The sequence below is a fragment of the Ricinus communis genome, chromosome 2 (assembly GCF_019578655.1).
Source record: "Ricinus communis isolate WT05 ecotype wild-type chromosome 2, ASM1957865v1, whole genome shotgun sequence".
Taxonomy (NCBI): domain Eukaryota; kingdom Viridiplantae; phylum Streptophyta; class Magnoliopsida; order Malpighiales; family Euphorbiaceae; genus Ricinus; species Ricinus communis.
This window is the reverse complement of record NC_063257.1, coordinates 693,764-710,436: the sequence shown is the minus strand read 5'-3', so window position 1 is coordinate 710,436 and position 16,673 is coordinate 693,764. Positions and strand designations below refer to the sequence as shown.

General features: G+C 33.9%; 4 protein-coding genes across 5 annotated transcripts; 1 reads left to right on the top strand and 3 right to left on the bottom strand.

Annotated features, from left to right (window-relative positions):
- The first annotated feature begins 4,649 nt into the window (after window positions 1-4,649).
- LOC8267880 (cytokinin riboside 5'-monophosphate phosphoribohydrolase LOG5) lies at window positions 4,650-6,482 on the top strand. 2 transcript variants are annotated; one of them, XM_015718094.3, is made up of 7 exons: window positions 4,650-4,902; window positions 5,035-5,132; window positions 5,255-5,285; window positions 5,459-5,558; window positions 5,666-5,751; window positions 5,873-6,016; window positions 6,120-6,482. In XM_015718094.3, the coding sequence occupies exons 1-7, from the start codon at window positions 4,786-4,788 to the stop codon at window positions 6,216-6,218; spliced, it is 675 nt and encodes a 224-aa protein (XP_015573580.1). In that variant the 5' UTR covers window positions 4,650-4,785; the 3' UTR covers window positions 6,219-6,482. The 2 variants fall into 2 exon arrangements, with proteins under 2 accessions (XP_015573580.1, XP_002510643.1); XM_002510597.4 differs by having other exon boundaries at window positions 4,651-4,902; window positions 5,666-5,736.
- A 3,995-nt stretch (window positions 6,483-10,477) lies between these two features.
- Window positions 10,478-11,620, bottom strand: LOC8267881. The gene has a single exon (XM_002510598.4). It carries the CDS (start codon window positions 11,467-11,469, stop codon window positions 10,594-10,596), a length of 876 nt encoding a protein of 291 aa, XP_002510644.1. The 5' UTR covers window positions 11,470-11,620; the 3' UTR covers window positions 10,478-10,593.
- A 1,080-nt stretch (window positions 11,621-12,700) lies between these two features.
- Window positions 12,701-13,927, bottom strand: LOC8267882. Its single transcript, XM_002510599.3, has one exon. It carries the CDS (start codon window positions 13,651-13,653, stop codon window positions 12,805-12,807), a length of 849 nt encoding a protein of 282 aa, XP_002510645.2. The 5' UTR covers window positions 13,654-13,927; the 3' UTR covers window positions 12,701-12,804.
- Window positions 13,928-14,583: 656 nt separating this feature from the next.
- Window positions 14,584-16,106, bottom strand: LOC8267883. The gene has a single exon (XM_002510600.4). The coding sequence runs from the start codon at window positions 15,526-15,528 to the stop codon at window positions 14,668-14,670; it is 861 nt and encodes a 286-aa protein (XP_002510646.2). The 5' UTR covers window positions 15,529-16,106; the 3' UTR covers window positions 14,584-14,667.
- Between the last annotated feature and the right edge of the window lie 567 nt (window positions 16,107-16,673).

Sequence of the window (16,673 nt, the reverse complement as noted above, 5' to 3'; positions counted from 1 at the left end):
AAGAGAGGTCAAAATAATTTAAAGCTAAGAGCAGCTAAATAAAAAATCAAAAATAATATTAAATAATTTGAAAATTGGAAATCCAAAGCAAAAAATAAACCCTAAAGTAATAGTTTAAAATTTTTTGAAATTTATATAATGAAAAAGAAGTTAGAGACTAAAATAAATTAAAGATCTAAAATATATAAATAAAATCTTAAGATTTTTGAGAAATGAAAGGCCAAGACATTATAATTCCTTTTGCAAGAGACCTAATGTTTGGTAAAATTTTCTATTTAATTACATATAAAAAAGAAAGGACCGAAGTCAACAGCGCCGTCTCCTAATGACGGAATCAAATGAGGTGGGGGTAGCCACGAACCTTAATTTTCTAAATCCTGTTTAAACCCATTACTGCTTGGCTCCACCCGTATCCTACTTTACCGTCAGGTTTAACGGAAAGAAAAAGAAAAAAAGAAAAACTTTCCAAAGGTGGCATTTGATGAATAGAAGTGAATTTATTTATCTAATTACAGTTCTATTTTATGAGAAGCAGTCTACCTGATTGAACATAGGGCGTAGACAGTAGGGTTTGAAAAAATATGATGCTGCTTAAGTACAACCTAAGCCTTAAAGAAACGTACAAGAAAAAGAGGTCGCACGTAAAGTTGAATAAAATACTAAAATAAAAGAATTTGAATAAAGTATGAGAGAATTCGACATTAATGATCTATCCGACCAATAAATGCATAAGCAGTCAAGGGATGCTTATCCTTTTGTTGCTGCCCTAATTTGAAATTTGTGGGAACTGAGTGAGTTAGGGGAAAGAGAAAGTTGAGGATGTCAATCAATGTTTTGCTGTCTTACTAAGAAACACAAAAGAAACTTATTCAAACTCTGTAAAAGTTGAAAAACCCACTTTCTTTCAAACATTCTCCATTTTTTTTTAATGTCCTCATATATTCTATTTATTGAATTACCATTCTTTTCATATGCAAATCCCCTTTAATAACTTTGGTATATTAAGTCAAAATATTATAAACTAATTAACTTAAAGTGTCTAAGACAATAAATTAAATTTTTTTTTAAAAAAATATATACACATGGAATGAAAAACATGATAATTTTTATAATATTTTTAATTATTAATTTTATTTCTTAAAGCTAATGGTTGAAAGTAAGAAGAAAGGGATGTAGCTTGGGTGAAATGAACACCCTGTCTGCTCCAGAAAGCAGGTTTCCTAAAAGTCAAGTCCTTGCCAATTTGGACAAGCTAAATTATAAGGCGCCAACCAAGCTACCCTAAAACCTTTACCTATTTAGTTTCCTAGTCAATCCAATTTACTTTATTTTCTTTTTAATTTTCTTTTTATGTCCATGATTTGTCATCGCTGGACCATTATCTGCCCCACATAGACTGTGATATAAAAACAGTCTGCACCTACCAATTACCGTACACACACTCAAGAAAATTAAAGCAAAAAGACCTATCTTTTCCTCTTTTTCTTTTCTTAGCAGTTTATTTTATTTTATTTTCTTTTTCTGGAAGAATGTTAACAGGAAATTAAAGAAAAGGGTTAAAAACAAGGTCATTTTCTTTCAAGTGATAGCCCTAGAGAAGTTGTACACGTAAGAACTTCCTACTTGAACCAACGGAAGTGTCATTTCCTTCAATAGTCTCTCCTTATTAACAAGATTGATCTCCATTTGAGACTTCAAATTTTTCCCAACTTTGATGAGCCATCGCTACCCATTTTGACAGATCAAATCACCACATGTATATATAAAGTGCATGATTATTGGGTTCTTTTTTTCCTTCCACTTCAACAAATTAAAGTCAAGTAATTTGTTCTTGTCCACTCACTGTTTAACTTCCATAATGCAGATGAGGTTTGAGGAAGATGCATGTACATATATATATATATATATATATATATATATATATATATATATATAGCCTTTTATATTGTACAAATTGCGTGCTTTTAGTGAATACTTTTTTGATGGGAACTTTCATAGAAGATTGGCATAATTCAAACTGGTTAGATTGTCCAAATTACATTCTTGTTTTTTGACTAATTCAATAAAAAATATAAGGAGTTGTTGAAGGTAGGATATTGTGAGTATTTGATTAGAATATGACTGTGTTAATTAATTTATTGATTATGCTAACTATGTTAGTGTTTAGGATGCAAGATTTTGGCTTGTACTAGTGGAGTCTTTTAGTCTATTATAGAGGACTGGATGTGGGTCGTTGCTTGAAGAAGCTGGCAAAGGGTTAAAAAGGCTCCAAATAGATTGGGCAGTTTTCAATAAAAAACTAAAAGCTAGGTTGATTAAGAGTCCCATTGGCAATTTTTAGTTTGAAAAGAAAGCATGAAGTGAGGTTAGACGAGAGCAAAGCCTATAACATATTCACAAATGGAACATTGGAAAAGGTTAGGTAAAAGTGTCATTTCAGATGCTGAATAATTGAGAATAATTAACCCAAACTAATGACAATTTTAATTATAGCATCCAACATTTTTATATCCATTGGGAATAATTTAATTATGTATGTTTAAATTGAAAACCTATTGTCAATATTAGTTTGAAGTTTATTCAAATATTAATAATTTTGAGATTTTGTTTATGTGTGGTGCTAGGCGTTTTTGTTTTGCTTGTGCAAATTAAACTATCAAAGAAAGAGTTGCTCATATTAATCGCACGTGTGATGTGGTGGTACAGAGCCCACAAATTAACAAGAGAAAGAAGAGAATCACGTGCATTGAGTAGGAAACATCAGAAGAACTTTTTGGCTGTATTTTTCGCCCACTAAATATCTCATCCTCAACCTCAAGAACACTGTGCTGAGGCAAGAAGCAACCCTAAGCTAGGGGGAGAGTGGCAGCCAGCGGCCACCCACTACTTAGGTGCGTAGGCCATTCTTTTTAAATTCCGGTTGCCTCACTTCTCAAATAATATCTAATTTTCGATATGAAACAAAAATTTTGATAATTAAAGACTCGATTTTTATTATAAATAAATTTTAAATTTAGAAAAATTATTTTTTATTTCTAAAAACCACTCCATATCTTGGTGTTAAAATAGAATATATGGTATAAAAATAGAAAATATATTTTTTTTCTAAATAAAAAAAAATCTCCGAATAAATTATTAAAAAAGTGATAATTATAATAGAACAAAAGAAGTAACAATTTAAATAAATTTTAATAACTTTTTAAAAGAAATATCACATCATGATTAGCATAGTCGGACACAATTATTATTGAATCCGTCAAATTTTTCAATTTCTTTTTCAGGACAAATAAGACACAAAAAAGTTATGTTTTTATGTGATTTTCCACTCCAAGAAATTAATTGATTCCGTATTTTCTTAACAAGTTTGTTAATGTAATGATAAGTTGCAAAATTGCTACTATTCAATGCATAAGCATCATAACACTTTTTAACCACATTGTCAAACAAGAAAAAGTTTATTAAGAATTATAATATTGCAAAATTCAGTACCTATAAATTCTCTCACGCATTATACAAATAACATGTGCGAATTATATAATGATTTTGTCATATATCGGCATTATGGCTTCAGTGCTCTAAGCCTACAAAAGTGCGTACTCCTCCATAGTCCATACTGCAGAGTCCTGCTCCAATTTTACCATATATCCCTTCTCTTTTTTTATTTAATTTATTCTTTCTATCCTTACATAGGCAAATTAACACATTTGTTGGTAGGCTTCTGTTCAACAGTCCCAAATAAATAATGTTCATTTAATGACACTTTGTGTTTTCTAGCTTTATTTTTAATTGCTCAGCTAGATACTGTAGTCATTGTACTAAAAGCTCAGATTTTTCCCCATATCTCTTATTAATTGTTCTCTCAGTTTAATAGCATTTAGTGATTGATTATACTATTTTTCAACAGAGAAAGAGCATTGTCCAAATACAAATACCCTCTCCCCTGATGTTCTTAAATTTCAGCTTACAATCAAAAGTTAATTATTTCTTTTGGATGGACTAAAACTCAGTGCATAACTAAAGATTTTATTATTTAAAGAATATGACTACAGTTAAATCAAAATCATAGAGACCAAATGTAGAGAGATACCATTGCAAAAACAATAGCATATCAATTGTTGAGGCAAAAACAATAATTTTTTTTTAAGGCATCATCTCTTATGTTCGAATATCTAATTCAGTCAACAAATGATAAAATAATATATTATTTGAGATATTTAAATCATGTTTAAAGTAATAATTGACATATTATTTTTAATATAAATAAGAATTAGCCGCTAATTATAAATATTATATCTGTTAAAACACGAGAAATGACGTAAGAAAATAAAAAAGAAACTTGTGATAGAAAGAAATGGAAGATGTAAAATAGCTTGGATAAAATAGTGATTTCCAATGACTTTGTATCCTGAACCGTGGACTAGCTGAGCTGGCGGGTGGACGTCAAAATAAACTCGGAAAAAATAGGGAGACTAAGAAACGGCAACGTATTGAAGCTGAAGAGAGGAACGCGCGTATTCGTATTATCCTGTCGGCGTATTTGGTAAAGCAAATGCTCTCGGGTTATGAATCCACGTGGCGTAACAGGATTCCGCGACTGACAAAATTATCCTCCTTTTTCTTTGAGGGGTCTCTCTTTCTTGCTTTCTTTTCTATAAATAAAAATCAATCCACCTTTGTAATTTGCTATTGGCTGCTGAAAATTAAAAGGAAACAAAGATTCAGGCTTTTTTATCAATTAGAAAACACCAAAAGTTACTAATTTACACGACAGATAGTGAGCGAGAGATGGAGGAGACGAGAGCAGCGAAGTCCAGGTTCAATAGGGTCTGCGTCTTTTGTGGAAGCAGTACTGGCAAGAAAGATTGCTATAGAGATGCTGCTCTTGAACTTGGCCAAGAACTGGTCTGTACCTCTTTCTTTCAACTCATTTCTTCAATTTTTTATTTTTTTTGTATGCATATTCTCAGGCCAGGTAGAGTATTAAAATTTCAAAATCCAAGTGTATATAATTTCTTTGGTGTTTCCTATTTGAAGGTTTCGAGAAGGTTGGGTCTAGTTTATGGAGGAGGAAGTGTTGGTTTGATGGGTTTAGTATCTCAAGAAGTTCATCGTGGCGGAGGACATGTATTAGGGTACGTATGCATATATGAAAGTCTTCTCATCAAGATTGATTAATTTTGTTCAAAACTGCAAATAGTAATAGATGTTAGTATTAACGTTTCTCCCATTTCGTTTCCTTTTGTTTTTGTTTTAGAATCATCCCCAAAACTCTGATGAACAAAGAGGTAAGCTTATCATCCTTTTTTTTTTTTTTTAAATTTCAACTGGGTACTGGATTATATTATATATATATATGATTATAACCCAAAATAGAAGTATTTTGTCAATGGTGTAATTTCTTTTTATGGGTTAAACCTAGATGTACGTAACTATTGCTTTGCTTGCTTCTGCTAATCAGATAACTGGAGAAACAATAGGGGAGGTCAGACCAGTAGCCGACATGCACCAAAGGAAAGCTGAAATGGCCCGCCATTCTGACTGTTTTATTGCCTTACCAGGTCTCTCTCTCTCTCTCTCTTCTCTATTTCTTCCATATAATAATTAATGTGAGTAATGCAATATGTAGAATTTTTTATCTGATTGTTATGTTTGCATATGATAATAGGTGGGTATGGAACATTGGAGGAGTTATTGGAAGTGATTACATGGGCCCAGCTAGGCATCCACGACAAGCCTGTAAAGCAACTTCATGTCTCTAATAAACTTTCATTGGATAAAAGTTTTCGACAACTATTTTTATTCATTCAATTCATAGTAATGAAAGGTCAACGCTTAATAGCTGTGTTTATAAAACAATTAATTAATTTAACAGGTGGGCTTGCTTAATGTGGATGGCTACTACAATCTCCTGCTCACTTTCATAGACAAGGCCGTGGATGATGGCTTCATCATGCCTTCTCAACGTAGTATCATTGTCTCTGCTCCAAATGCCAAAGAGCTTGTTCAGAAACTTGAGGTGGGTTATTATTAATTTTTCTCCAATCACATTCTTGTGTTCTTTCCTTCTTTTTTTTTACCAAAGAAACTTTTTTGAAAGAAGTATATATATGTATGATCAGGAATACGTGCCCTTGCATGATGGAGTTGTTGCTAAGATTAAGTGGGAGGCTGAGCAAGTGGAGCTTAATGCATCTTTACAGACAGAAATTGCTCGTTAAGGACCATTGATAAGAAGGTGTCTATTTCTTACTAGGTTTTTAATTTCTTGAATTAATAGATGTATGTAACTAGGGTTTTAATTTTCTCCTTTTCAAATTTTGTATGTATTTGATCTAGAAAAGGGAAAAAGGATATTTAACTTCTATGTCAACAAAAAACTAGGTCTGTTTAACTCAGTTTATAGTTTAAAGTATGTACATGGGAAGAAAATAGCAAAATGTTATTTTCTTTCTGATAATTAATTGAAGATATATATTAATATATTATTTGTGTTAAAAAGAGTAAAGAAGAAAGAAAACAAATAGGAAAAACAAAAATAGCAGCTTTTTTGTTCCTTCTTTGCATGCCTGCTCTTGCCGCTGCTCTCTCTGTTGTACTGTTGTATGCTTTTTTTCTTTTTTTTTTTAATCTCTCAATCTTTTAAGCTATTTGTTTAGTCTATATATGAATATGTATGTTTTATTCTATTAAAAACTTTGCTTCTATATATGACCCTTCAAGGGTCATTGAGGCATGGACCCGTCAAAAGCTATGATCATTCATCCTTTGAGTACGGAGCAGGAAGAGATTCTATTATTGCTTCTGATGTATTACTTGTTCTGGAAAATGAATTCTATAGGGTATACTGCAATAAAATATATACCCAAAAAATACGTGTATTTCCACTTTCTTTTCTCATTTGTAATTGCTCTTATACAAAAAAAAAAAAAAAAAAAAAACTGAGAGATTGAAAAATTACAATAGCTGACAGGAGATTCATAGTGGCGTTAGAAAAAAGCTGGCAAAAGAGACACTGGTAGTTACTTGTGTGGTCTCTCTTGCAATTTGCTTGATTGTAATAGGTGTGAGTTTCAAGAGATTTAGCAGGGTGAATCCATATATATAATATAATCCACTTTTACAGGATGAATAATAAATCCATTAATAAAATAAGATCAAGATTAATTATATGATTAAAGATAAGTTTTAGTATATATAGGTGTTGATATTCATTATCATATGCCACAATCATAAACTGGAAGGTCATCAAAATCAAAGAAAGAGAATGCCAGTTTGGGCAACGATGGAATACACATACGCGTGATGCAATAATAATACTAAAATGAGGTCTATTTTCAGTTTTCCTTTTCCTTTTTTTCTTTATAAAAAGATAAAATAAAATAAAAAAAGAGGTACTTTTCCCATGGAGTGGGGATATGATATCCAGTCCCTACTTTTGACGCAGTTTTTTCTTTTTTGATTTTGCTTCTTATCCGAATAGGTGGCCCCCATCCATCCATTCCATCCACTGCTCTAATAACGCTACGACACCGTATATATACTCCACTATAGTATTTTCCTTGAACCATCTGTTTATTATATGTATATCTTTTTCTCTACGATAACTACGTGTTTCATTTCATTCCGTAAGATCACATAAGCATAAAATGTGACTGAGCTTACCAGAATAATAATAACAATCTCAATGCATCAATTAATTTTTTATGCAATTAACATTTCTTTCTGAAAGGCAAGTAATAATTTTTTTCTTAAATCTAATGCATTTTATAAACATAATTTAAAATTATTATCATTTAATATTTACCGGCGAGATATACATAATAAATAGTAACTTCTCATATTCCTTATTTTAATTTTTATTTGAAAACTTGGTACCATTATTTTATTTAATTTATTTTCTATTTTCTTGGATGAGCATTTAATTTATTTTTTATTAAAGATATATATTAAAATTATTAGTAGTATACAAATCATATAAAAATGTTATGTATGAAATATCTTTTTAAGCAGATATTTTATAAATTAATAATTAATAATTAGTAGTGATTAATAAATTATCATGCAATGAATCGTATTAATTTATTGATATATTATTATACAATGTAAAGGGACCTCCAATCATCATCCAATATTAAGGAGAGAGGCTGCTTCAGTAGACCTACACTATTGTTATTTGCACATCCATGGCTTGTTCTGTCAAAACATCATTAATTGTCATCAGAAGAATAAGTTGGAATTGAAATATATCAGTTTTAATATAATTATTAAATTTTCAACTATAGATATTTTTATTATATATTCAAATATAAAGTCATGTATGGAGTTTGTTGCTACCCAAATTACAGGTTTAATTACTTTGCATTTGGTCCAAGTAAAGTAAGAGTAATACTGGCTATTGTCTGAAGCGGATTGACAGATAAGCAGAGCTAGTTGCGTGGCCTAAAATTGAATTGCCCAAAAATAATGGGAATCAAAGAATAATATAAAATTCAAAATATACAAATATAAAACATCTCTATCAAAAGGTGAGACAATCCAGGCAATGATGGGCGGTCCACTACAAATGGGCTCACATTTACATCGATATCACTAGGCCACTCCAAACTTATTATTTTGGAAGAAACCACAGTCGCCAGCTGCAATTGTGTCCCCAGCCAACGTTTTCATTTTTCGGTTTCGTACAAAAGAAAAAAAAAACGTTTTTTTATACAAATAATTATTCATCATAATTATATACTTAAATTAAATTGAAAATAACATATTTCCCAAAAAGAAAAAAAGAAAAGAAATCTGAACTCAATATATGATGGTGAAAATATTGGTTTATAAATGACTACAATTAAAAACAGACGTGCCATTTCTATATTTTCTAAAAAGAAAAAAAACATGTGATACCGTGCAAAATAAGAATAGCTCCACTGTAGTGGGAGGGCAAAACGAGGACAAAAAGAGAGGCAAAAGGAATATATATGAAAAAATAAAAAAGAAAAGTTCTTAAAAGGGAAAAGAGGAACGGGTGGAGGGCTGCGCTCAGTTTTTGTACTATTGTAGATATACAAAGATGGTCCCTCAATCGCCATCACCGCCCTATAGGCCTCTTTGGCCTCATAGTGGACCTTGTTTTCTTTCTTTGCCTGCCTTCATTTATTCCTAGATAGCCAACAAAATCCAACCATGTAGAGTTAACTCATTGTTTTCTCATCCCCCCCTTCTTCCATTTAATTTCCGTACATCATATCAATTCGGGTCTCTAGTTAACTGAAAAGTGGGTTTTTTTTCTAAAATTACGAAGTTCATTGAGAAAAAGTTTTACTCTTATGATTTAGTTCACTGAAGGCATAATAGATAGTGAATGAAGTAGTATTCGATTTATAAAATTCAATTAATATTGATGGATGATCGAGTGTGAAAAGTAAATTTGATCATCAAGTGTTTCCCATGGAATAGAATCAACCCATAAACAATAAGAGCACAGGGGTATAAACAAGTGATCACTGCTCCCCTTGAAATTTGATTAGGTTGGTGCAATGTCGCTATTAGACACAACCTCATGGATAGGTATGATTCTTATCTTACTAGTACAGTACAATACAAGTCCTCGAGGTTCAAGGTTTCTTCAATTAATGCTAAATGCTAAAGAATTGCAGTAATTAGCCTTGGACCATTTTTATGGGTCCTCTCTTCTTCAACCTCTCATTTACTGAAATTTGCATGTATGGTACGATATCTGGACCCCAGCTATTGGGTTATGGCCTAAACTGGTCCACGATGACTTGGAGATAAAAGGCCCAATTGTATTACCAACCGACGACGGTGACTTGTCGAACCAAAAGGAGGGCTACGTTTTCATTTTTTTGTGGGGATTCATCAAAGGGGTTCGATCGTGTTGCCGAATTATGGAATGCTTTTATTGTGTACGTTTTCTTGGACCCATCTACTATGTGCATTATTCGTTGATTAGTGTACGGACAAGAGGCCTAATAATTCCGACAGGAACAAGTTAAAACTCTCTCTCTCTCTCTCTCTCTCCCTCTCTCTAATTTACCATCTTGAAATTATTTACCTTTTTTTTCTTTTGTCGAGGATAAGATTTCTTAGAATTATTCTACTGTGATTCTCATCTCACTCTACGTTTCTCCTTTCTATCATACAACTTACTAGTGCTTTGATTGTCCCTTTTACAATGAACATCAATCTGGTTATTTAATGTTGCGCTTTAGGCTATTATCCAGTTGGAAATTGGGCTGTAGTTTTGCTGGGTTCTTCTAATGACCTAGACCTAATATGAATGTTCAATTTCCTTGCTTGCTTGGGCCATGACCCAAGTCCAATGTTATGACTTAATCTGTATTACTAACATTTTCTTCCTTTTCCTTTTTCTTTTTTCATAATTTGTTTGTCATGCCATGGCCTAGGGAAATGAAATTCCAAAGCAAGGAATTAGCTGCAAATGCAATAGAAAGAGAAAGATGAGATATGAGATGAAGATTTGCTTTCAGGTATATTGATACTTTTCAATTTACAAAAATGTTCAAGCCCCTTGTAAAAATTGGGGATGCTATTGCTATTCGGGAGATGACCCTTTAATCAGGACTAGTGACTGAGATTGTTGAGAATGGAGACTCTGGTTTTAATCAAACATCTAAAAACAGAATCTAATCCATCTTCAACTTCTTTAATGGATGAGTTTAATGTCTCCAAACCCTTTTGCAATCTTTGCACTTGGATAAAATGGATGTTTTCGCTAAACTTTTGCTTGCTTAAAGCAATCAGAGAAGCATCCACTTTCTCCACTTGATTCCCATCTTTTTCGCTATCCTCATCGTAAGGAACATGCTTAGATTGAATCAACTTGGTTATCAGAGACCACCTGCAGGCCGTCTTTGCTCGTGCTTTTGGTGGGCAAATGGACGACAAGAAGGACTCAAAAGTAGCAAGACTAATCCCTTCAACTTCTCTAAGAATGCTAACTATGGCCTCAAGGTCAGGACCTTTGTCCCTAACTGCCAAGTTGCATTTCTGCAGTTTCTTGAGATTGCCGAGGCACTTCTCAACAATTTTATGGACCTTCTCTCGAGAGACCATATATTTTTTGATTTCATTCTCTAGGCGGGATTGACAACCATTGTTCCTACGGAGCGAGGACTCGAGGTCTTGCAAACAACATTTCACCTGAGAAAGCACTTCTTTGGTGGTGCTGCAAATATCCAACAACCTGACAGATCCATCCAGGATATCCTGTACTGACTTGACATTCTGTTCGTGCGAGAAAGCTCTTTGTGCAAGTGGGATTTGAAGCAGATCATCTACTGACTCATATAAGCCCTTTAGACCATCCAATTTTGTCAAAGATGTTGCTTCTGAGGATCTAAATTTACGCAATTTATCCTGTACACAGGCGACAAGAGGGTGAGATTCAGATGGCAGACTAGTGGAACGAGCATGGCAACTAGCTTTGGAGGAATCCATGTTTTCTGAACAAATGAAATACAAAGTTCAGGGTTGAATGTTCAGGCCATCAGGATTATGCACCTTTTATATAAAGGCAATAGGCAGTCATAATTAGAGTTCGATAGTGATCAATGATTAGGGAACAGTAGAGATAATAATTAAAATCAGATGTATATGTGCATGCATGCTACTGCTCTTAATGTCTCCCACCAAATTTATGACATGCTAAGCATCAAATTTAGAATATCTTTTTTGGTGTACACTTATATAATTGAAAATAGGCTAATAATGGTTCAAAAATGAGTTATCTGATTTGAGAACAAGTGGAATCTTGACAGCTTTTGGATTTGATTAAATAAAAGTCATGAGTGGTCCCATTCTGATAGGCTCATCAGCATTGAATTATTATGGATTGAATTAGTGAGCCTGAACTTTAATCAAATGAACCCACGAGTGATGTGCTTTTAAATCTGATCACTGAGATTGCAGACACCTCCTTGTCTCGATGCAATGATCTGGGATAAGTGCAACCTATTTCTTAAAAATTAAGATTGTTGCCATCCATGTGCATATTTTAAATTTGACATTGGATATGAGAAGTTGAATTGATAATTCTGCTTCCTCTCTCTCTCAACTTCATATAAAAATAATTAAATAGATTATCTCAAAAAGAAAAACTTATGTTTTAAATAGTTAAAAGCCGCAGTTTAATTGCTATTTACTTTTGAATTCGTTTAGTTTATTATAATAATTTTTTTAATGATATTCGTATTAGGGCTGAGCATGGATCTCCGTGATTCCCGTCCGAACCGAATAACCGTACCGAAAAGTACCAGAACCGAAAAAAACCAAAAGTTTTTATAACCGAATTGAACCGATCCGAATTTTTTTACTATTACGGTATGATATTGGTTCTTTAGTAAAAACCGTACCATAACCGTACCAGAACCGATCCGTCTTGAACCGAATTTGGTATGCCATTTTACCGTTGTATTAAACAACATGATACATTAGGAAACTTTTCCTTCACCCATGAACGACAAAACATATTTCCTTTCTCATTTGCTTACACCAACCATTTGAGAAGAATGATAGAATATAATTCTTATTTTTGGGAATTCATAGCAGCATTAATTCTTTTTAAGTAGCCTGTAGAGCTCCCAGATGCTTGCTAATATACATTCATTTAATAATTTTATTTACCAGAGGCACAAGGAGATTTCTTTCTTGTATAAATATTTCTTTTCTGATATTTTCGTATAGATATATAATTTAATACAATTGACAGTCTATACAAACGTGGCAAAAATTGTAATGTACAAAATATTGATTGATGGATTGAAATTCCCATCATCAGTGGTTAAGCATGTTGAGGAGAGACACTCTGCTTTTCAGTAATCGTCTATACACACACTCTAATTCCTCCTCCATTTCTTGAATGCTAGACTCTAATGCCTCTAGTCCCTTCAATGCATTCTGCATATTTACTAGGCTGAATTTTCTGCCAATCAGAACGATCAATTCAGCATCCATCTTCTCCACTTCATTGGCATCTTCGCAGGAAACACGTCCGGATTGAAATAATTTTGTGACTGCATTCCATCCGGTAGATCTTGTTCTTGTCTTAGGCGGAGAGACAAAAGATAACAGGGATTCAAGCACCACGATGCTAATTTCTTCGACCTCTTTCAGCATGCTAACCGCAGCTGTCAAATCTGATTTCTTTTCAGAGGGCAATGCTGTGGCATTCTTTTCCATTCTCTTCAAATTTCCAAAGCACTTAGAAATCACTTTATTCAATCTTTTTCTAGAGGTCATATATGCTTTAACTTCATTTTCCAAGCTGGATTCTACCGTCCTTTTGCGTCGAAGGGATGATTCAAGCTCCTGAATGCATTCCTTCATCTGCGAGAAAACGTCCCTGGTAGTGCTGCATACATCTAGTAACCTAAGAGATCCATCGAGCAGGTCGTCCACACATTTATCCTGATATTCATGGGAAAGAGCCTGTTGGATGAGGGGTAATTGAAACAAATCATCAACCCTCTCGTATAAATCTTTCAGGCCACCTAATTTCTGGCACAGTGATCCTGATGCCCTTAATCTCACCAACTGTTCCTCAACACTAGCAGCTAGAGGGTGATTTTTGGAGGGCAAGCTGCTTGAACGAAGATGGCAAGCGGGTCTAGAGAAGGAATCCATATTCTAAATTAGCAAAAGAAAGTTCTTGAATACCACAACTTGTTATTGTGTGAAGTTGTTCTTGCTGACCCCTGACCTTTTATATAGTAGATGAATGAAGATAGGGAATTCTATCCTCTTCTGTAACTTGCAATTGTTTATGCCTGCTGTGAGCTGGCATCTTTAAATGCTTCAATGTGGTGTGATCTGAAGTATAGAAAAAACAAGTGGTATGCCTCCCTACAACTAGACATGATTTGATCTGAATTAACAATGAAGATTGCGCGGATCTCCAAGTCAGGCAAGTAGAATCTTGACAGCCTATCCTTCAATTTAAAACTCACACAGGCAGTGCGGCTGATGATCTTCATCCACAATAAGGTCTTCTTTTTTAACTATTTGTGGTTTCGGTCTTCTAGTGATCGTTTAAAAGCGGATAAAATAATTTCTAGCATTCAACAGAGTCGTTTACACAAACGATAGAAATAATTTCCTTGTTGATGTTTCCAGGTTTTGATAAAATCTTCAGTCGTTTAAACGAGAGGCAGGATAATATTTTGTTTGTCACCGTTAAAAGATGTTCTAACGGACAACAGAGACCTGTGAATGGTGAGATTGTTTGGCTGGTAGGAAAGTGAGTGAGAAAGTAGGATATAAAATAATTGATCAAATCATTGATTCTCTTTGAGTTTTAACCTAATAATTACCTTCTTTTTTTTTAAAAAAAATTATCTTTTATTTTCTTTTTCTTTTTACAAAACAGGAGAAGAAAGTATATATGGCTTAGGTTGCACCGTATTATTGGTTTTCATTTTAAATAGTTCTTATCATTTACACGCATTTTAACAATGTTGCTAATAAGGTTTGATTGGTCCATTTTAAAAATATTTAGAATTTAAGTGAGACATTTTAGACAGTAAATTCGTAATTGAATATGGAGAAAGAAACATGGTGTAAGCTATGGTATATATTTTTATAACGATTTCTTGATACAGTTGTGGTTTGCATATTTACAAATCATTAGTAGATTTAGGGCTAGTGGTTGACCATGTTGAGAATGGCAACTCTAGCTTTCAGTAATTGCCTGTAGACACATTCCAATTCCTCCTCTACTTCTTGAACGGTTGATTCTAATGACTTTAATCCGTTCATTACATTCTGCAATTGTACACTATTGACGTTTTTGCTCGACTTCAGGCCCAGCAATTCTTCATCCATCTTTTTCACTTCCTTGGTATCAGTTTCTTCGCTTGACACACGTTTGGATTGGAGCAACTTCGACACAACTGACCAGCCAGTGGCCCCCAATCTTGTCTTTGGCTCAGAGATCATACATAAGACAGACTCGAAAACTGCCACGCTAATTTTTTCTACTTTTCTTAGCAATGCAAGTACAGCCACTGAATTGGAATCTTTGTGATTCTTCTTTTCAGTCTTTAAATTTCTGAAACATTTGCCGACTGCTCTGTTAAGTTTCTTTCTTGAGGCAATATATGTTTGAAATTCACTTGGCAGGCCAGATTCCCCGCCTTTTCTCCTTCGGAGGGATGATTCAAGCTCCTTGAGGCATTCTTTCATTTGTGAGAAAATATCTCTGGTAGTGCTGCACAAGTCTACCAACTTGAGAGATCCATCCAACACCTCATCTACTGATTTGCGATGTTGTTCATTGGTGAGATCTTTTTGAGTTAGAGGTAATTGAAGCAAATCTTCGACGGAATCGTACAAATCTTTGAGGCCGCTCAATCTGTTGCAAGGCGATGCTGCTGTTTCTTGAGATAATCTCAATCTGTCCAAATGTCCCTCGACACTTAGAGTAAGAGGGTGAGATCTTGCGGGCAAGCTGATAGAACGGACATGGCAGGTAGCTTTAGAGGAACCAATTAAGGCAGCCATTGTCTTGGTTTGCAGAGAGGAAGCCTTTCACTGATGTTGATTTACAATTGGTTTAGGGAGAAGCTGTTGAAACTAACTACTCTGACCTAATTATATATAGATCAGGAAGAAGCAAATGCGTATCATGTTGCTGAAGAATTGCATTAGCTGTAATGTAGCGAGTCTTCCGACCATACTGCCATAGCTTCCATAATTGTCGCACATCAAGATTGATTATAATTTGAGAAGCCCGAGTAACATGCTTCCCATTACCTCAGACAAGAAATCTCAGGATGTGAAACGTGCAAATCTCCATTATTAATTAATGCAATATTTGAGGCTATTAGAATATACATCCCTCCCCATAGTTTTGTTATTATAATCAAGTGATTAGTTACTTAATTCAGTTCTCTGACAAATTTGTTTCCTGCTGCTTCATCTAGCTTAGACACAATCCACATGCAACTAATGTAGATTAGCTTAGAACAATAAATTAAATTAGTTTCGGTTGTGATGATTAGATGCCTGTTGGCCCTGATCACTGAAACAAGATCCACCAACATGGCTGAAGATAAAGCCGACTGGAATTGCACATATATTAGCAATATACATGATTAAGCATGCCTACTAGTGTTTGTTAATGTTTAATGAATCAGCACTATCTTATTGGCTTTACTAACTACCTAGAAGGCGAACATTGATGAGAGAAAGTTGGGGCGGTTGGAGAACTCATGCGCGTTAAGCATGGATCAATGTCATTCACATCGTTACATTCATATTTAATACTGTTACAAGCAAAATCTCTGTAAAAGACTTAAGCCACCTTTACAGCAACTTCTAGATCTGTGTGCTTTCTATTAATATTTGAAAATAAAGATAAATGGCGGAATTCTAGATAAGGAAGCTCAGCACTTCGAATTGAAAACTCATGTGATTTTATTAGAATGTGAGGATGTTGGTTTCTTTACAGGAGGATAAGCCTATGATTGGGTTTCCTTTCATCTTCAAATTATTTGCGGCCTCGGCATGACTCCGGACTTCATTGGGTCTCTTCATAATTCTGTACTTGGGACGTTGTTCATCTGATGATTTTTGCTAACAATATTAGCAGTTGATGCTGAAGTATGAAGGCTATGAGAGTCATCACTCATCGGGTCTTTCTCTGT

What these genes read in the sequence shown, in the direction of transcription:
- LOC8267880 (XM_015718094.3), top strand. Translation starts at nt 4,786, where the DNA reads ATGGAGGAGACGAGAGCAGCGAAGTCCAGGTTCAATAGGGTCTGCGTC. An exon ending in AGCCTGTAAAGCAACTTCAT is followed by an intron (nt 5,752 to 5,872) that starts GTCTCTAATAAA and finishes TTAATTTAACAG; the next exon opens with GTGGGCTTGCTTAATGTGGA. An exon ending in AGCTTGTTCAGAAACTTGAG is followed by an intron (nt 6,017 to 6,119) that starts GTGGGTTATTAT and finishes ATGTATGATCAG; the next exon opens with GAATACGTGCCCTTGCATGA.
- LOC8267881 (XM_002510598.4), bottom strand. Translation starts at nt 11,469, where the DNA reads ATGGATTCCTCCAAAGCTAGTTGCCATGCTCGTTCCACTAGTCTGCCA.
- LOC8267882 (XM_002510599.3), bottom strand. Translation starts at nt 13,653, where the DNA reads ATGGATTCCTTCTCTAGACCCGCTTGCCATCTTCGTTCAAGCAGCTTG.
- LOC8267883 (XM_002510600.4), bottom strand. Translation starts at nt 15,528, where the DNA reads ATGGCTGCCTTAATTGGTTCCTCTAAAGCTACCTGCCATGTCCGTTCT.